The 20,528-nt window shown below is 31.7% G+C and overlaps 4 protein-coding genes and 1 long non-coding RNA gene across 7 annotated transcripts; 2 read left to right on the top strand and 3 right to left on the bottom strand.

The window, feature by feature from the left end:
* Positions 1-501: 501 nt before the first annotated feature.
* Positions 502-2,109, top strand: LOC124819840 (uncharacterized). 2 transcript variants are annotated; one of them, XR_015784017.1, is made up of 5 exons: positions 502-1,129; positions 1,256-1,350; positions 1,437-1,524; positions 1,622-1,693; positions 1,784-2,109. It is a non-coding gene; the product is annotated as an uncharacterized LOC124819840 (long non-coding RNA). The 2 variants fall into 2 exon arrangements; XR_007027288.2 differs by having other exon boundaries at positions 502-1,134.
* Positions 2,110-4,127: 2,018 nt separating this feature from the next.
* RPA1A (replication protein A 1A) lies at positions 4,128-6,767 on the top strand. Its single transcript, XM_047291430.2, has 2 exons — positions 4,128-4,488; positions 4,958-6,767. Exons 1-2 carry the CDS (start codon positions 4,217-4,219, stop codon positions 6,588-6,590), a joined length of 1,905 nt encoding a protein of 634 aa, XP_047147386.2. The 5' UTR covers positions 4,128-4,216; the 3' UTR covers positions 6,591-6,767.
* Positions 6,768-7,094: 327 nt separating this feature from the next.
* On the bottom strand, positions 7,095-7,645 carry PSBX (photosystem II subunit X). Its single transcript, XM_047291431.2, has one exon. The coding sequence runs from the start codon at positions 7,562-7,564 to the stop codon at positions 7,205-7,207; it is 360 nt and encodes a 119-aa protein (XP_047147387.1). The 5' UTR covers positions 7,565-7,645; the 3' UTR covers positions 7,095-7,204.
* A 3,616-nt stretch (positions 7,646-11,261) lies between these two features.
* Positions 11,262-14,594, bottom strand: LOC124819846 (mechanosensitive ion channel protein 10-like). Its single transcript, XM_047291436.2, has 5 exons — positions 13,089-14,594; positions 12,861-12,984; positions 12,289-12,582; positions 12,011-12,213; positions 11,262-11,709 (listed from the first exon to the last, which is right to left on the bottom strand). Exons 1-5 carry the CDS (start codon positions 14,426-14,428, stop codon positions 11,442-11,444), a joined length of 2,229 nt encoding a protein of 742 aa, XP_047147392.2. The 5' UTR covers positions 14,429-14,594; the 3' UTR covers positions 11,262-11,441.
* A 2,038-nt stretch (positions 14,595-16,632) lies between these two features.
* LOC124819845 (mechanosensitive ion channel protein 10-like) lies at positions 16,633-20,033 on the bottom strand. Of its 2 annotated transcripts, none has more exons than XM_088107919.1 (5): positions 18,525-20,033; positions 18,305-18,428; positions 17,637-17,930; positions 17,357-17,559; positions 16,633-16,934 (listed from the first exon to the last, which is right to left on the bottom strand). In XM_088107919.1, the coding sequence occupies exons 1-5, from the start codon at positions 19,868-19,870 to the stop codon at positions 16,898-16,900; spliced, it is 2,004 nt and encodes a 667-aa protein (XP_087964045.1). In that variant the 5' UTR covers positions 19,871-20,033; the 3' UTR covers positions 16,633-16,897. The 2 variants fall into 2 exon arrangements, with proteins under 2 accessions (XP_087964045.1, XP_047147391.2); XM_047291435.2 differs by having other exon boundaries at positions 16,633-17,052; positions 18,525-20,031.
* Positions 20,034-20,528: the final 495 nt, after the last annotated feature.

Below are 20,528 nucleotides of genomic sequence, written 5' to 3'. Positions count from 1 at the left end.
ATAAATGATTAAATATTTTTTTATTCTCTCAATTTTAAGTGAAAATTAGAATTAGTTTTTTTTTTAAATTTTGACTTAATTAGTCTCTCAACTTTAGAAACATATAAATTTAGTATGTTTGACTAAATTTTGTTAAGTTTATTTGATATATCAATCACCATTGAAGTAAAAATATGTCAAATGATATAAACAATTCAAATGTTATCATGAAACATGTTTGAAACATCAAATAAATTTAAAAAAAAATACTTAAAAAGAACTAAATCTACGTATTTATAAAGTTAGAAGATTAAATTTAATCAAAATTTTAATGAAAGACTAATTTCATTTTTCACTTAAAGGAATAAAACATATTTAATCCTAAAATAAAATATGTATATGTATAATGACGGAGTTGTAATCAATATTTATGTATTTTTGAAAAATATTTATATGATTGAACTTTTCTTCAACGAGGTTTTTCCTTTTTGTGTTATTTGGTTTCATGCTTAATTTCAAAAACTAGAATTTTTTTAACAATTGATACCAACTTGTATAATGCAGTCGGATTTATTGGCTATGAAAAATGCTAGTGATAATGCTCAAGAAATGAAGGATGTTGAAGAACGTATATTGATGCTAGATTATTTTACATTTTATTAAGTTTCTCCTGTCAATACTTTATCTGTTATGCGATTTCTTTCTCGTTCTTGATCTACTTCGTTCTCGTTCATTCGTTCTCTAGTTAGCATTGTTCTTGTTCACTCATTCCAGGGTTGCCATTGTTCTCGTGTACTCGTTCAGTCGTTCCATCATTGAATGTCGTTGAGGAGGTTGTTGTAGTTGAGGTGGTTGGGTGAAGATGTTCTTCAGCGTCACTGGTGGCCATTGTTGAAGTTGTTTGTAATGTGGTTTCTTTCTTTCTTGCATCATTCTCTTCACTTCTCTCTTTGCATTGAAGTTTTTATTTCACTTTGGGAGCAAATGTTCACTTTGCGTTCCTCTTCAGCGTTCTGTACTGGCATTTTCAAGACCAGACACGTCAACACCAACGTTTGCAGCGATTCGCGTTTGCGGACCTGTTCTCTCCCCTACAGTCGACAACGCCTGCGGCGGACCATCGTATAGGGAAACGATGGATTTTGTGACGGTGAGGTATTTTTTTATTGTTAAGGTTTTCATATTTCATATATGAAAGAAATGGTTGATTGAAGTTTGCGTTGTATTAACGATTTGGGAATTGTTTATCTTTTCATGAATTTAATAAATTTTAAAGGAAACTATGAGTGGTGACTTACCTACTCTGGAAATGAAACGAAAACAATGGGAGGAGAAAGAGGTAGTGCAGATTTGAGACTATCACTTTCTACGGTGTGTCTCTGTTCTGAAGTTTGTAAGTTTAATTTTATAGTATATTTCCTCCTATTTGTTTGTATAAAACTATTTTGTGATTACAGATTGAAAATTTAGCAGGAGATGCACAGAAAAATTATAGACAGAATGAATGGTCGGACGAAAGAGGTCAGCCCTTCATAAATTAATAAAGTAAGTTTCTATGATTTTTACCCTTCTTTACACAACTTGCATTTGAATAATGTTTCCATTTTCTTTCACACCATTCATTATAAAATTGATGTTGTAGTGTACATATGTTAGAATCCTATAAAGAAGCAGGGATTGGATTTGGAGCTAATGTTCAATAACTTACCCCTTGGTACGGTTCTTTTCTTACACATTTGATACTTGACTGGATTCAAGAATTGTAATGCTTCTTCTGATCTTATCATGTATGGTTCTTTACCAGGTTCTCTCTGTCGTTTGGCTTCTTCAAGATGAAGTTGATCCTATGGTCTCTGTCATGAAGGTTGAAGGCACATTGGTGGTTTAGATGCCCAGATACAGGAAATTAAAGAAGCAGTTGAGCTTCCATTGACACATCCTGAACTGTATGAAGACATTGGTATCAAGCCTCCTAAGGGAGTCATTTTATATGGAGAACTTGGAACTGGGAAGACATTACTTGCAAAGGTGTGCTTTTTTTAAGTTCTAGGAATTAAGGGAGGAAATTGAGAGAATCGAAACTGAATAATTTTCCAAGTATTTTGATGTATTATGTTACAAGATATGAAACACTGGCATGTTTTTGTCTAGATCATAATCCTAGGTAAACGAGGAAATAAATTATAAGGTAAGTCTAATAAGGAAATATGGAAACTAATCCTAAAGATATAAAGTACGTTTTTTCATTCAAAAAATGGTCACTTTTTAAACGTTTTTTTATTAGGATAAAGTTAAATTGATAGTGTTAGAATTTAACAGTCCTATGTCAAATTCTTTATTCTTTGTTGCGTCAAACATCATTTAATTAAATCAAAAGTTGGTTAATAAGTAGCAGCTTGCTGTTCGCATATGGAAACAGCAACTGACAAAACTTGGAGTAAATTTTATCTATTAAATATTTGATGTTTTGCATAGTGTTTACTGTAATTATAGTTTTATCAGTATGAAATTATTGTTTTCATCTTTCACTATCTATTGTTTTCATTGATGAAATTGATGCTGCTGGTACAAAGAGGTAAGTTATTTAACATTAGCTTCAGGAATCACTACTGATGCATTGTACGAGGTGATTTTATTGTTTACGAGTGATTAATACAATATGGTATTTAATTGTGTATTATCTATAATTCAAGCTAAATATATTTAATATTATGAAATATTTCTTTGAAACATAAATTATTTTTAATATAAAATAACTCTCTATTTCTATAATTCATTATTTAAAATTCAGGATCTTAATTTTATTGTCATACCAACATACTCTGATATTTCAAATTTTTAAGAATCACGCCTTATGACTTGATATAATTCCTGCAAATGCATCCTTATATTCGTATAATTAAATTGATTTAATAAGCTATAACTTGATATATCCAATCCTTATAAGTTTAAGTTGGATTTAGTGTAGACTATAAATTTTAATTAAGATATCTTAATGTTTATTTTGATTTTGAAATTCTTTATTATGTAGTTTATTAAAAAATTTTGAAATATATAGTTTATTATGGAAAATTTGTTTTAATTACACACTTTGTTGTTTTTATTAGTAATATTAATGTTTTATAAGTTTTTAAATATGTATATCAGATTGAGGGTGGAGAGGAAGATGGGAATGAATAGCCGCCAAAAGCAAAAGTTGCCAAATTCTATTTAAGGGACTTCAAGTTCTTGATGTTTAAGTCCTTCTTATCAAACCTTTTTTTTTCAAAGATTATGCAATCATTCATTATGAGTAGCAATACTTTGAGAAAAAAAATATTCATAAAGAATAAAATCATCTCTTAACCTAATAAAATTTATAATTATGTTGATAATTTTTTAACTCCTAAGAGTTAAGATAAACTAAATCTCATCTCTGAAATTTTAAAGAAAATTTAAGTTCCCAAATTTAAAATATAATTTTAATTTTAAATATTAAGCTTAAAAAATTAAAATATTTTTTAAAAAGTATTTTGAATCCTTCAAATTTAATATTTTGAGAATAAAATCATATATTTTTAAACTTAAAACACTAAAATAAATTACTTTTAATATGATATTGAAACCAAACTAATCTAACATTTTTTTGGAACTAGAAGAACCATAACTAAATTTAGATAAATAATTGTACAATTGATATTAATAAATTTTATTTTTAGCACAAAAAAAGAAGAATCTTAATACAAAACATTTAATTTAATTTATTTGTGTTTAAAAAATTGAATATGTATTTCACTTTTAGTAATTAACCCATATATTTACTAAAATAAAATTAACCTTAATTAAAACCTTTTCTTATAAATTCAAAATCGTTAACTATTCTTTCATTATTAATTATATAATAATATTAATTATTTTCGTTAATTATTTTTTTCTCTTAATAATTAACGCCGTTGTTTGTACGAATTTAACAGAAAAAATTTCATTGATACAAATTTTATTAAGTGAGGAAGTAATTGACGTATTTTTTTAAAAGATGGAGTAATTTTACATTTTCGAACTGGGAATAAAATAGAATATTAAGCCATAATTTAATTATATTAATTATTAATAAAATTAAAATAAAAGTAACAAAAAAAATGAAAGACCCGGTCTGATTTTTCCTCCGCTTCCCTTCTTTCATATCGACTCGAATTCTCTATTTACTCCTTCCGTTTTGGAGTTGAGTTTGTTCGGGAAATCCACAATTGGAGGGAGAATGTCAGTGAATCTCACCGAAAACGCGATTCCGGCGATAATTAATGGCGACGTCGACGCCAAACCGCTTGTTCAGGTTTTGGACGTTACCTTAGTCTCCAACAGCAACAACTCGCAGCAGCAGAGATACCGTCTCCTGATTTCCGACGCCGTTTCGTCTCACCACGCGATGCTCGCCACTCAGCTCAACGACCGAATCCGGACCGGTCGAGTTCGGAAGGGTTCGGTTGTTCAGCTTCTCGATTATATATGCACTCCTTTCAAGAACCGCAAGTCTCTCTCTTCTATACAAATCTAATTTTGGATTTAAGTCATTTCTCTAGTTATGCTGAAAGTAGTGTTGTTGCGATTGCTAATATAATAATGTCCATGTGATTTCACTTTTTATGTTATTCAAATTTAAATATGGTTCAGATTTCACTTCTTAAAGCAAACTGTAATATAACCTTATTTGTCATGTTATGCATTTGCAAACCCTGATAATTCGAATTAAAAGAAGAAGCGGTTGAATTTTTTGTTGAATGAATTTTATCTATGATTGGTTAGAGTGTGAATAAAGAAAAGCAATGCAACCTACTTAGAGATTTGCAAAACCTTAGCATTTAGTTGTTAGGCTTAATGTGTCTGTGTATAGATGGATTCTAAGGAATAAAGAACATGTTGCTGATTGAATCTTGCTTCTTCAACTTTAGTTTTATCCTGTAAAATTAGTTTATATACTTATGTGTTTTTCTTTGCACAGGATTATTATGGTTCTAAACATGGAAACTATAATAGCTGATTTTGATATCATTGGGAATCCGAAGCCACCCTTGGATTCAGATTTACCAAGTGTGAGGGCTATAGCAGATAACACTGTGGAGAGTTTGGCCAGGAGTAATAATACTAGTAATACTATTAGTAACTCTGCTGCTCAAAATGCAAGTCATGATAAAGCCCAGAGTTTCAGGCCAACAATTCAACCTCCATACCAACCGCCTCCTGTTTACAAAGGCCGTGGTGCAGTTATGAAAAATGAGGCGCCAGCACGCATCATTCCTATAGCTGCTTTAAATCCTTATCAAGGTCGGTGGGCTATCAAGGCAAGGGTAACTGCTAAAGGTGATCTGCGCCGCTACAATAATGCACGTGGTGATGGGAAAGTCTTCTCATTTGATCTCCTGGATTCTGATGGAGGTGAAATACGAGTAACATGCTTTAATGCTGTTGTTGATCGATTCTATAGTGTAATTGAGGTTGGTAAAGTTTACATGATATCGAAAGGTAGCTTAAAACCTGCACAGAAGAATTTCAACCATTTGAAGAATGAATGGGAAATTTTTTTGGAATCAACTTCAACAGTAGAGTTGTGCCCGGATGAAGATGATTCTATACCTAGACAGCAGTTCTCATTCCGACCTATCAGTGACATTGAGAATGTTGACAATAACTCCATCCTTGATGTTATTGGGGTTGTGACATCTGTGAACCCTTCTGTTCCCATCTTGAGGAAGAATGGAATGGAAACCCAGAGAAGAGTTTTGAGTCTAAAAGACACTTCTGGCAAGAGTGTTGAACTTACCCTGTGGGGAGAATTTTGCAATAGGGAAGGGCAACAGTTGCAAGAGATGGTAGATTCTGGGTTTTTCCCTATTTTAGCTGTCAAAGCGGGGAAGGTGAATGATTTTAGTGGAAAGTCGATAGGCTCTATTTCTACCACACAGCTTTTCATAAATCCTGAGTTCCCTGAGGCCAATAGCTTAAGACAATGGTTTGATCTAGTTGGAAAAGATTCTGCTTCCCTTTCAATTTCTAGGGACGTTATTCCTGGAGGAACGAAGAATGAGGTTCGTAAAACTGTATCTCAAATCAAGGATGAAGGTCTGGGACGATCAGACAAGCCAGACTGGATAACAATAAGGGCAACCATAGCATTCATCAAGACTGATACATTTTGTTACACAGCTTGCCCTCTGATGATTGGAGATCGACAATGCAATAAAAAAGTGACTAGGTCAGGAAACACAAGATGGCAATGTGATAGATGCAATCAAGAATTTGAGGAGTGTGATTACCGATACCTTCTCCAAGCTCAAATTCTGGATGGCACTGGATTAACTTGGGTAACTGCTTTTCAGGAAGCAGGTGAAGAGATTATGGAGTATTCAGCGAAAGATCTGTACTTGTTGAAGCATGAACAACAGGATGATGAGAGGTTTGCAGAAGTACTCAAGAGCCGACTCTTCAAACAGTTTATGTTTAGGCTGAAAATCAAAGAGGAATTATATGGCGATGAACAGAAGGTCAAGATTACTGTAGTTAAGGTAGATAAGGTGAATTATTCTTCAGAGAGTCAATACATGCTTGATTCGATTTCCAAGTTTTGTAGGACGTGATTGTAGCTTGGTTTCAGCTTCTTTTAGTATTATTGAGAACCATACATGTAGTGTTAGTATTCAAGCTTTGCAAAGAATTAATCATTAGTCATTACTGACTGAGTTACTACGTCATTTGTATGCCCATTGCAGAGACATAGATTTAGATAGTATCAATTCGTGTTTGAATTTCCTGTTTCTTCTTTTTTGTGTGTGGATGTGCCTTTATATCACGCAGGATATATTCATTGCTCCTTGTATTACCTCGTATGACCGTGTAATCCCACTATTTTCGAATTATTAATCATCAAGTATCCTACTATCTGATTCATTCTAATTTAATCTCAGTCACATCTGTAGTTAATGTTATATAATCGTTCCTTAAAGTTGGATATTTTCAATATGTAATGTATCATCAGTCTGCCAGTTATTCCATTCTTATGCAGCAAAATGACGCAATCAACAAAAAAATTCGTTTTAAGAATTGAAGGGCTTCTGCCCAAGTAGAGAATAATAAAGGTCACATATTACACAACAGAGGGTTCACTTCATTTCTGAAGAAAAATACATTACAGATGCTGCATATCATTATAAGAGTTAAAAAAAAAAATAGAACACAGTGCCTCAGAACTTCATCAGCTTCGTTTGACGGGATCGAAATTGGCAACACCAATTACAGCACCAATAATGGCCACAACAACAACTCCACCGGCGGCGATGCTGAGCAAAAAGTTCTTGAGAGAAGGTGAGACAGCAGCCTCAGCCACATCAGGAGCCATCATTGAAGCCGTCAATGCAGCTGCTGTGAGCCCTGTGACAACTTTCTCCTTCATGGAGGCTCTCACTTGAAACCTTCCATTGGGATTTGATGCTGTCAGTGCCTTTGAAGACCGTAGAGGCAGTGGCTTGAAGAAGGCATCAGAGGTAGGAACGACCTTCTTGTGGCTGGCACAAGTTACCGGCATAGCCATTGAAAGTGCAGAAGTGGAAGCCATTTCTTCTCTGTAGTTTCTTTCTTTCTTCCCCTGCTAAGTCTTTCTTTACTAGCTAGAAGTTGGTGCGAACAGTGAGGAAATGGGTTGATTATATGTTAACGTGCTTTGAGAGAAATGGTGGTGGAGGCAGAAGTGGAATGAGAGGTCCAAATTTTGGGCATATTTGCCTCTATCTGACGTGGCAGCTTTCCTATTGGAAATTGATGGATAAGGTTATCTTATCTGTCCTATCATTACCCTTTGCGTTTTCAATTCTCTATTTATGCTTCTTCTTGTAGTAGTAGCTACCATTTGAGCCCTAATAAACACAACATGATTTTGATTGGCGAAGCTTAATTTATGTGTTGGATTTACTTTCAATTATCGAAATCTACAGTGAAATATCAATTAATATGATTTTAAAGTAGATGATTACTGTGTGATTAAGAAGAATTTATTATAAATCAAAAATAGGCTTTGAATTAAAAAAAATATTAGTAGTTTTTATATTGGATAAAAATTTAAACTAAATTGTGTTTTAACTTTCGCAGTAAAAACATTATAACATAAATTGGTGTACTTTAAAATTATTTTTATTAAAAATCAATTTTGTAAATATTTATCCATACAGTTACTAATCTTCTGAGTAACCTGTGAGTTATTACATATTCTTTCCTTTCTAGGAAAACCTCGTCTTTTATACCCTATCTTTAAAATTTATGTATGGATGTTTGTGTTCATGGTGCGGTTTTTGTAATTATACGTGATTTAGTTTGAATATCAAAATTTTAAATTAAATCTCATTCGTGTTTAATCTTTTCAATAAATTCTTTTAAAAAGATTCATTGGTGGTACGAGAATACCTTATAAGAAATAATATTCATAAACTCGGTATTTTAAAATTTTAGATTGAAGAAATGATTCTCTATCCATTACATTTTATCATTGATTATATCTCATTTGATACGAGCATGGAGGTTTATCATCATAACCATTCTTTTTACACTTAAACTTCATATTAGGCCATTTAGATAGAAATACCAAGATTTTTTTTTTATGTTGAACTCTCTTCTTACTCTTTTCTCTGCTTTCAATTTTGTATGGTGTTTGTGGTGGACATTTATTAATTGATGATAATATTTCATGGACTTTTGTAAATATTATTAGAATGTCGCTGTTTGATTTTCATTTAAGATGTCGTTGGAACTAAATACAAAAAAAAGTCAGAATTAATTTGATTCAATTTTAATTTAATATAAAACTTTAACCAAATTAAACTATAGTAGTATACATTGGATTGACTTCAACAGATTTTATTATCATAAAATTATTAATTTTTTTATAAAAAAACTATTAATCGTTGTATAATAAAAATTTTCAAATAAAAATCCATTATTTCTTATAATTATTCTCGTATGTATAATTCCAGTTTTCTCACATAGGCACAAATAAACTATGTAATTATATAATTAAAAAATACAGTGTAAATTTATTATTTTGTCAGAATAAAATTAAATATATTATAAATACAATATAAACAAATCGTAAAAGAATATAGTATTATATTAAATAAAATCAGTTGAATTTTGTTTTTTTTATTTTCAGTAATTTGATAAATAAAAAACTAAATCCAAAATAATAAAAAAAATAAATTGATTTTATTCAATTTTGGATCTTTTGAATTCTTTTTGAATTGATTAACTTTCAATACTGCTACCAATTACTATCAAATTTGAATAATAAATGAATCTATAACATATATTTTCATATGAAAACTATAAAATGTAGATAAAAACTTATGATTTTGATAAAAAATTATCATTTACATAGTTAATTTACGATGATAAGAGAACAAAAAGGATTAGTCTTTTTAAATAATATGTACCATTTACCAATATTTCTGTCTCCTTCGGATAATTGGATTGTGAGGAAAAAATTATCTTATATTTATGTGTGTTGGGGTTGACTGGATTTGTCATAGATTAGATGTGGGGTGTTGCTCCCTCCACCACCACAGCCTTCTCCCTCCACCTCCCCTTTACTATTTTGCCCCTCAGTAAAATTTTAATTTTAGAATTATTGTTTTTTAATTTTACTCATTTATAACATATTTCACTGATAACCTACGTAGTTCCTTGTATGAGTAAAATATTTTTCTACAAAGCTCAGTGATCGTGAAAAGAATTATCAAGCAATCTTCCTCTTGCTTTCGGTGCAGTACGTGGTGCAGTGCGTTTGTGGTGTAATGTGCTTGTCGTGGTTCCTCTCCAGGTACGTAGTCATAATCCTTCCAATAATCCTAAACCCTAAACCCTTCCAATAATCCTTCCAATAATCTTTCCAATAATCCTTTAACCCTAAAACGTAAAATGAAAACGAAGCCTAAATGGAACGGATGTTGACATCCGTTGAAGGATGTCATCCGTTTAAGCTTTGTTTTAATTTTATGTTTCTGTTATTATTTTATTAGATATTTTAATATTTTGATTTATTATTTTTGAATATCTTTTTAATGTATTTTAATAATGTATATTTATATTAGTTTATATTTAAATATTAAAATATTAAAATAATAAAATAATAAAAATAAAAAATTTTAACTTTAAGGATATAATTGGAATTAAAGATAATTGGGGAGGTGGAGGGAGAAGGCTGTGAAGGTGGAGGGAGCAACACCCTTAGATGTGTTGTGTTTATTTTTGGATTGTTTGCCCTCTTTTGCTTCTATATCTTGCTTTTAAGTCTTCAAGACACATGAAGCGTACATAATTACTTAAAAGATAAGATATTTTGATATCAAAGTCAGTAATATAAGATTATATATTAAAATTAATTTAACATTCTTTTTAATTATACTTATTTTAGTGTTAAGTATTTTCTTATCTTTAATATATAATTATTTGTGTATAATATATTTGGAGTACGAATAAAATGTTGTGAATATGATTAAGAATCCAACCATTCGTTTTTTTTTAGATTATTCAGACAATTTTCGTAAATAAAGATTTCTTTGTTCTTTTTTACGATGAGGCTTTTAAGAATAAAATAGCCGTTGAGTTTGAGTAGCTTTTTCTTTTTTCAAAACCTTTGAAAAGGAAAGTAAAAGTAGCAATCTATTCTTGCACGTGCTGATTTTACTATTCTGATAATATTAAAACCATTATTTTAAATGTCAGAATCAACGTGCCTGATCAATCAAAATTATGAACCAATCATCTCAGAATCAAAATTCTAAACCATTCAAAACTCAATGCCGAAAAAAAAATCATTTTTTAGTGTTCATTTAATCCAAAGTACTTTTTCAGATAAATATAAGGTTTAATTCAACATTTTACCAAACTATCATTATTTTTTGTAAATTTTATCACCCAAGCATAAATGTCTTGACTGAAAGATCTGTCATGACAATGGATGCTGTTATGAACACAACACAGATCACAAAAAAGAGACAACATAACTCATCTCACATGGTACAAAATAGTACAACATTAACACCAAAAATCATCATACTTAAACGTGTCTCTGGCTCTTACGTATAATAATAAAAGGAAAAAATATAAATAATGTGATTTGATCTTCTCCAATTCCTTTTCTTTATTATTTGACAACTTGGCATTCTTTGAGCAATTTGAAACTTCACACAAAGTGTGTTCTTTTTAAGCAAGAGCCCTTGGAGTGATCTTCCTCAGAACAATGCCATTGACCATCATCTTGGCCTCAGCTAATTCATTAGGAAATACAGTGTTCAAACCAATTTCACTTCTTATCATGAAATTTGTCACACCACCTGTGATCTCAAACTAGATACTCTATGGAGAGAATCATTAGGGTAGAACAAATTTAACAGCAAAACAACAATGTGCTACACACTTGCACCCTATGAAAGTACAAGATATCTTCAAAATGTCTGTGCTGTTGAGTCTTGTGACCTTACATAACTGAGATGAACTTCTTGTGGGAGCAGATGATATTTAATATTAAGATCTTCAAAAATTTTCTTTAACTCCAGGACTAATTCGGATCTTCGGTTGTTCTTCTCCCCGTAGTTTTGAAAATTTATGGTGTGAGTAACATATAGAGCTATTTTCAACTTATTCACATTCTCAATATCCTTAACCACTACATTGTGATTGGGACGCCAATGTTGAGGTCTACTCTCCAAATATCTGCAAATTTTGTCCAAACATATAAAGTGACTTGAAACAGACAGATAACTGAGACAATGTGTAAAGAAATCAACAATCTCTAGCTTAAACAACACTATGGAAAACTTTAAAAGTACTATACTATATCAGAAAAGTAAAAGTTGAAGTTAAACCCTTTGCTCATCACACCGATGGAAGGAAAAGAACAGTGGATTCAGACTTGTCTTACTTATAGCTATAACCCCTTTAATACTATAGGTAATCTTCGGGTGAACAAAAATCTAACATTAACATTTTTAGATGGAACATAGTAAAAACGTACACTTTTAACTTTGCCTTCAAAGCTCCAATACTTTCAACAGAAGTAGAAACATCAACAACAAATTCAACAGAATCACTCATTTCTGGACTCCTGTAGAAGTTACCGATTGGCTTGGTTGCCAGAACCGAATTTGGATAGAAAATCTTTTCATTGTCATATCTCAGAAAGACGGTAGTTAGTATGTTCATCTCTTCCACAATCATCTGGGAACCATAATAAATTTGTCAGTCAGGTATGTTTTCATGAATGAATGTTGAGAGTTTAGAGTTGAAAACTACCTGAACTCCATCAATAACACAACGATCACCAACATCAAAAGGGTGCATCACAAAAACAAATATAATGGCTTCAAATACAGTCTTAGCTGTGTTGCCAAACATGAAAACCACAAGTAAAAGCTGGGATGAAATAAAGACAAGAACTTCAGTTGTCAAGAAGCCCATTATAAGAAGCCACACAATAAGGATCACAATAAGCACAAGGAAAGAAGCAAGCATATTCAAGTCATCAACAGCTGTGTTGGTATCATTTAGTGAATGTACGAGCGACCGGCGTTCAAAGTAGACTTTTACCTGCAAATAAGAATAATATGTGACCATCATGCTTGTGGCATTGGAATGAGTTTTAACTTGATAACTTAACAAATATATAAGTGAGCATCAACTATATACATTCCACAAGTTTAGTGCAGCAAAATTGAAAGAAATTGGACCTCATATATTGTTCAACCAATTCATAGGATAAGACAACAATGTTAAAGGAAATTATCTGACAAAGGAAACATTTTGGAAATTGGAACTTTGTAAATGCTCTCAGTAAACATTATATAGACTATATGAAGTGACTTCACCAGCCAGTTCTTGAGAGACTTCCTCTTAATTCTTCTAGTCTCAACTGCACCTTCAAATAGTGGAAGCAAGTTTTCCACTTCTTCATTTTTCATGAATCGCAAGAGGTCATCCTTATCAATATAACTGAAATATTTGAGGGTGAAATGAGAACAAGAGGCAATTCCAGAGAAACTGAATCAGAAAAGAAAAAAAAAAGTTGCAGAGTTTTCAAAGGGTAACAATGTTACATGTGTCCTGGCTTGGCTACGTTCCCGAAAATTCTGTATGCAGCTGCCTTTGCTTCCCACTCGCTATTAATTTCATTATCTTTCTGGTCATTCTCATCTTCGTCTGGTGCATAGGAGATGGTAGACAACCCAGAACTCTTTATCACATTAATCAAACCTTTCATAGTCCAAGCAGAAACTTTTTCTGGTTTCATTTTCTTGAGCTTGTCTACATCAATGACTTGTTCTTTCTCCCCTTCATTCTCATTATTCATGGTCTTAAAACTGAGTTGCTGACTATTTGAAATCCAACCTACATTTTCAGCCACCTCCCTCAAGGGAGGACCTGAAAGAGTCTTGAGAATGTATTGATGAAAGATTGATTCTTGCACCCTGTCAAAAAATCTAGTAGATTGAAATTTTGAAGCTAAAAGTTTTATCAACAATGTTTTGACCAACCATATAGCTGCTCCAAGAAGACAAGAAGCAAGGGCCCTAGTAATGTAATTAAGAATCTTAGTAACCTTTCTGGTTCTCTCCACTCCATGGTTGAAAAGCAGTCCCCATGTCAGAAGAACCAAACTTAGCCATATAAAGCCCTGAACACTCTTCTTCACACCATAGACAAAATACAAAACCTTCTTCTTAAACAAAAAGTTCCTCTCAATCAAGAAAACCAAAATATTGATAAACCACTCAGTGACCAGTCTACCACAGAGGACAACCAAAGCCAATACACACCATTTCCACAGTTCCAATCCCCAAATCAACCTTTTTTTCAATTCATTCACAGTCAAGCATGCAACAAAAAACCCCACGATGCAAGCAAAAGCAAACAACTCTACAACTCTCCACTTCTTACCAGATCTCTTGCTCACTTCAACATTTGCAGTCTTGTACACTTCTTCGTCATCATCTTCTTCTTCCCCTGGTGTCCCAAGGAAGGGGCTTCTTGGGGTGACAACAGTAGCGTCAGGAACTTTCTTGTTAGGAGAATTCCTTGCAGGTGAACTTGTCTTTTGAGCCTTTTCTTCGACAAAGTTTGCATCTTTTGGACACGTTGGTTCCACCATTCTGGACTTTGGTTTTGAAAACTCCGACCGACCCATCAACCTCTTTGTAGTTGTCACCAACTCTGCGGATACTTGACCATTGCACTCTGTGATTTCACCATGAGAATCTGTAAACCCTTTACCTATCTGAGTATTATGCTGAGGAGAAAGGGAACTGTTTTCAGCTACTGGGAAGCTTCTGGAAACCCTTTGCTCCTTTGTATTAATGGCTTCTTCAGTGTCTGAAATTCGTAGAACCACCTCGTTCTTTGTCTTTTTCTTGTCTGCCACGTCTCCTTCTTCTTCCATGTCAAGGTGACAACTTTTTAGTTTCTGACTTCTCCAAAAAGCAGGTCTTAGATTTCTAGGAGTGCAACAACCGTTTTCTGCAACATTGAAGCTGAAACTTGGAGAAGGTTCAACTGGGGTTGGTGAAGTCAGAAAGAAATGTTCAGGAAGGTTTGAAACTCCCTTATTTTGGGAATATAGAGGGAAATGGAGGAATAGAAAATTAAAAAAATATAAAAACCATCAAAAAGTGAGATTGTTTAAGTTAAATACAAAAAATACAAAAATAAATAAGATGTGAAATAAGTTTATGTATTATTAATAGTTTTATTTCTTATTTAGTATGATTTTTTATTACTTTTATAATAAAAAATTGTAAATATATTGATAAATTATTTATGATAGAATTATATATAGTAAATATTCATAACATATAATGGAATGCTATATAATTAGAAAGATAAAATCTATTATAGTAACTTTTCATTTTCACAACTTGATGTTCTTTTTTCTGTAAATTGTAATTTTTATTGCTTATATTTTCTACGTATAATAGTTCATTGAATTTTTTCCCCTAAATTAAGAATTTGTTTTTTTAAATTTAACGTAATTTTAATTTAATTATGTATTAAAGTTTAATGTTTTATTTTTATGTGCATTTGTATACTATTATATTTTTTTCTATTTCTTACCTTAACTAATTTTTAGATTAATTAAATTAAGGAAAATTATGAAAAAAAACTTATTGTTTTAACGTTACCAAAAAAAAGTTATTAGTATTTTGTTTGAATACGATGAGAAGTAAAGGAGTAAAAAAATGAAAGAGAGAAAGAGAAAAAATATGAAAGTAAAATGGTTTATGTGAAAAGAAATAAAGTGAAAATATAGGAAAAGTAAAATGTATTTATTTATTATTACAGTATTATTATTTTTATTATAATAAAAAACAATAAATATGGTAAAATTATAAACATAAATATAATAAAATTTTAAACATAAATACAATAAAATGTTAAATACATAAACAATTTCCTAAATTTCCATAAAATTTTAATGTTAACACAGAAAGTTTCTTATTTTTTGTGTTTCTTATTTATTCATCCAAGAAATTTTGAAACCTTGAAACCAACATGCTTTCAAGGCGTCGAAGACGGGACATTTATAAAAATGTAATAGGAAAAAACAAACAACTATAAAGATGCGCATCTTTCCGCTTTTTTTCTTCTTATTTTTCTCAAAAGAAAATTACTCGTTAAAAGGTGATAAACTTATTTTTAATGGAATAAAATTTAATTTAAAATAAGTTTTTTTATCTAAACTATTTTTTTTCTCAAGATTTTGGTCGTATATGCAACTAAATTACAATCCAACCGATTATTGGAAAATATTATTATTCTAACTAATTTATTTTTATTAATTTGATGATATTTTATTAGCTTTATTCTAATATTTTTGTACTTTTAACATTTATTTGTTATATATATAACTATTGTACAAATAAAGCTATTTTAAGATGAATGTTTGATATTGAAATTATTAATCTTATTTTTTATATGTTTGATTTATATTGAGTAGTATTAGTGGTAAATTTGAGTTATAGCTACATTAAATAAATTATTATGTTATATTGTACCAACTCTTTCTTATACATAGAATTGTCTCCATGGAAACAATGTCACAACACCAAGTAAAATTTCGAAAATCATAATACAAGTGTCGATTATTTATTAATTTATTAATATAAACAAATAAGGGGAGGAGGGTGATGTGACAAAGTAAAGCATTTATAATGATGCTGTGTAAAAGCCGAAAGTGTCAGAATTAGTCAAGATATTTATATTCTTGTACAACAACTTCTTTGACTTTTTTCACTTGACCATTTAAAATTCTTATTTTCAAATATTGCATTTTATTTATGTTTTTATTATTTAGTGACTTTAATTCTTCTTTCATTTTTGTTGGATTTTTCTTCTCTTTAAAAAACTTGAAAGAAATTTAATACTTTTTTTAGAATTTGCTCAATCTTTATTTTGATGATCAGTTATACATTTTATTTAATTTTATGCTTTAAAGACCAAATACTATCTTTAAAAATTACCATAATAATATTCTTTGTAAAATTCAAGGATTTACCTTCTTTTTATGTTTAAAAATTTAAACTGAAAATAAAAAATCTTAGATTTTTAACTCAAATAAAATAAGTGTAGAAACCAAAATCACCAGTTTCCAAGAACCAACTAAATCATACATTTGTCACACCATTTCTTATTTCAAATTAGAAAAAAAGAGTATGTGGAGACAATCAGTCTAGAACCAAGATAATAACAGCACAGAAACTCTGCTACAGACTTGCACCTCTGAAAACGATAAAGGAAATTCAAACTGCTTGCAATGTTGAGTCTGGTGACCTTACATAATTGACATGAACTTCTTGTGGCAGCAGATGATATTTAATATTAAGATCTTGAAGAATTTTCTTTAACTCCAGGACTAATTCCGATCTTCGGCAGCTCCTATCCCAATAGTTCTGAAAATTTATGGTGTGAGTAACATACACAGCCATTTTCATCTTATTCACATTCTCAATATCATTAACCAATACGTCGTGTTCGGTATGCCAGTGTTGAGGCCTACTCTCCAAATATCTGTAAATTTTGTCCAAAAATATCAACTGACTTGAAACACAAAGTGTGACCAGTTTAAATTTTCTGCAGACTTTTTTTTCTGAGCATTCAAAATATCCGATAGTATCTATCAGTATTTTGGAAGCACAGAAGAAAAAATCAGTGTCTATCAATATATTTTAGATTTATGACCACTTTTTGCTAAAACTCAAGCAGAGGATAGACACAGATTACAGAACTATTGCATTAAGCTCATGTTTTAAGGAACATGTTTAACTAGTATCTAAGATTAAAATCTATAGCTGGAGAATAGTAAAACACGTACACTTTTAACTTTGCCTTTAAAGCTCCAATACTTTCAATAGAAGTAGAAACATCAACAACAAATTCAACAGAATCACTCATTTCTGGGCTCCTGTTGAAGTTACTGATTGGCTTGTTTGAGAGAACTGAATTTGGATAGAAAATCTTTTCATTGTCATATCTCAGAAAGACGGTAGTTAGTATGTTCATCTCTTCCACAACCATCTGGGAACCATAGTAAATGTGTCAGTCAGGTATGTTTTCATGAATGAATGTTGAGAGAGTTCAGAGTTGAAAACTACCTGAACACCATCAATGACGCATCGATCACCAACATCAAAAGGGTGCACCACAAAAACAAATATAATAGCTTCAAACACAGTTTTAGCAGTGTTGCCAAACATGAAACCCACAAGTAAAAGCTGGGATGATATAAAGACAAGAACTTCAGTTGTTAAGACACCCGTTAAAAGAAGCCACACAATAAGGGTCACAATAACCACAACAGCAGAAGCAAGTATATTCAAGTCATCGACAGCTGTGTTGGTATCATTTAGTGAATGTATGAGCGATTTGCGTCCAAGGTAGACTTTCACCTGGAAACAAGAATGATATATAAACATGTTGAGAATAATTCAACTGAGTCTTTATTCCACTTTAGGTAAAAGTGACAGTGAAAAATACATAAGAAAAAAGACTCATAAACTTATTGTCTCAGATTTTGGATTTAAAGTGGTATTAGTTCCTTCTAAAATGAACTTATGTCACATATTGATAATTTGAGAATCCCTATTGAAGGACAACTTTACATGCATAGTAGGGGATTGTGAAGTTATCAAATACAAGTGAGCAGCAACTATATATAGAAGTTTCAGTGCACAGCAAAATTTAGAGATACTGGATTATGATATATTAAACATGTGTTGGGCTAATGATATTAATGCAATATAGACTATATGAAGCACTTTACCAGCCAGTTCTTGAGAGACTTCCTCTTAATTCTTCTAGTCTCAACTGCACCTTCAAATAGTGGAAGCAAGTTTTCCACTTCTTCAATTTTCATGAATCGCAAGAGGTCATCTATCTCAATGTACCTAAAATATTTGAGGGTGAAATGAGAAGAGGCAATTCAAGAGAAACTGAATCAGAAAAAAAAAATTGCAGAGCTTTGAGAGGGTAACAGATGTTACTTGTGTCCTGGCTTGGCCACGTTCATAAAAATTCTATAAGCAGCTGCCTTTGCTTCCCACCCGCTATTAATTTCATTATCTTTCTGTTCATTCTCATCATCATCCTGTGCATAGGAGATGGTAGACAACCCAGAACTCCTTATCACATTAATCAACCCTTTCATAGTCAAAGGAGAAACTTTCTTTTGTGTCATTTTCTTGAGCTTTTCTGCATCAATTACCTGTCCTTTCTCCCCTTCCTTCTTATTAAGCATGGTCTTATAACTAAGTTGGTCAGTATTTGAAGTTGTACCAACCTTTTCAGCCATCTCCATCAAGGGAGGGCCTGAAAGAGTCTTGAGAATGTATTGATGAAAGATTGATTCGTGCACCCTGTCAAAGAATCTTGTAGATTGAAAACTTGAAGCTAGAAGCTTTATCAACAATGTTTTGGCTAACCACAAAGCTGCTCCAATAAGACAAGAAGCAAGGGTCAGAGCAATGTAATCAAGAATCCTACCAACCTTACTGGTTTTCTCCACTTCAGGGCTGAAAAGCATATCCCATGTCAGAAGAACCAAACTCAGCCATATAAAGCCCTGAACACTCTTCTTCACACCATATACAAAATACAAAACCTTCTTCTTAAACAAAAAGTTCCTCTCAATCAAGAAAACCAAAACATTGATAAACCACTCAGTGACCAGTCTACCACAGAGGATAGCCAATATAAATACACACCATTTCCACATCTTCAAACCCCAAAGCTCTCTTTTTTGCAACGGAGTAAGAGACAAACTTGCAATAAAAAACCCCATGATGAAAGCAAATGCAAACAACTCAAAAACTCTCCACTTCCTACCAGATCTCTTGGCCACTTCAAAATTTGCAATCATGTACACCTCTTCATCGTCATCTTCTTCTTCAGCGGGAGTCCCAAGCAAGGGGGTTCTTGGATTGTCTGTAGTTGCTTCGGAAACATTCCTGTTACGAGAATTCCATGCAAATGAACTTGTCATTCGAACCTTTTCTTCGACAAATTTTGCAAATCTTGGACACGGTGGATCCACCATTCTGGACTTTGGCTTCGAAAATTCCGACTGACCGATCAGCCTCTTTGTAGTTGTCATCCACTTTGTGGAAACTTGATCCTTGTTTCTCAGAGGCTCTGTGATTTCACCACCAGAATCTTTAAACCTTTTACTTATCTGGGTCTTGTGCTGAGGAGAAAGGGAGCTGCTTCCAGCTACTGGAAAACTTCCAGAATCTTTTATTTCTGCATTCATGGCTCCTTCTGAGTCTGAAATTCGTAGAACCACCTCGTTCTTTGCCACTTTCTTGTCTGCCACGCTTCTTTCTTCTTCCATGTCAAGGTGACTGCTTTCTCCTTTCTACCTTCTCCAAAGGCAGCTGTTAGATTTCGATCAACACAACAACCAGCAGTAGGGGAGTTCAACTGGGGATAGTGAAGTTGAAAAATTTCCGCCAAAGTTTGAAACTTTCTGAAAATGACCGTGGAAATGGGACAGTTGAGTGCTGTTGTTGGGAATCTATTCTGTTCTAACATTTTTTTTGTCGAAAGAATAAAGAGTTAGAAAACGCAAATGTGGAATCAGACAGTAGTGTGAAACATGGTTGTGATTTGCATGGCGGAGGCGAAAAGAAATAATGCTAAAGCTAATATTATGAGAATTTTCACTGTTAGAGAATAATTTTTATTCAAAATTTCACAAATACAAAAATAAATAAGTAGTTTTATATAAAAAAAAAAATCGAGTTTGAAAAATCGATATAATATTTTTAATTTTTTTATTTTATTTTATGAACCATACTTTAACTCAGGAAGTTTAAAGAAAAATATTTTTTTTAAATTACTAATCTTTTTAATAAATTAATTTTTTTATTAATAAATTAATTTTTATAAGAAAAAATAAAAATTATATGAGGAAGTGTTAATTCCAATACAAATTTGAATGCAAACATTAAACATCAGTATAACAAGATTTACGAATTAAAAAAACATTA

The sequence above is a fragment of the Vigna umbellata genome, chromosome 2 (genome assembly GCF_029865625.1).
Source record: "Vigna umbellata cultivar VRB3 chromosome 2, Vumbellata_1.0, whole genome shotgun sequence".
In the NCBI taxonomy this organism is placed as follows: domain Eukaryota; kingdom Viridiplantae; phylum Streptophyta; class Magnoliopsida; order Fabales; family Fabaceae; genus Vigna; species Vigna umbellata.
The sequence above is the reverse complement of the archived record's forward strand: the minus strand, read 5'-3'. Positions and strand labels throughout refer to the sequence as shown.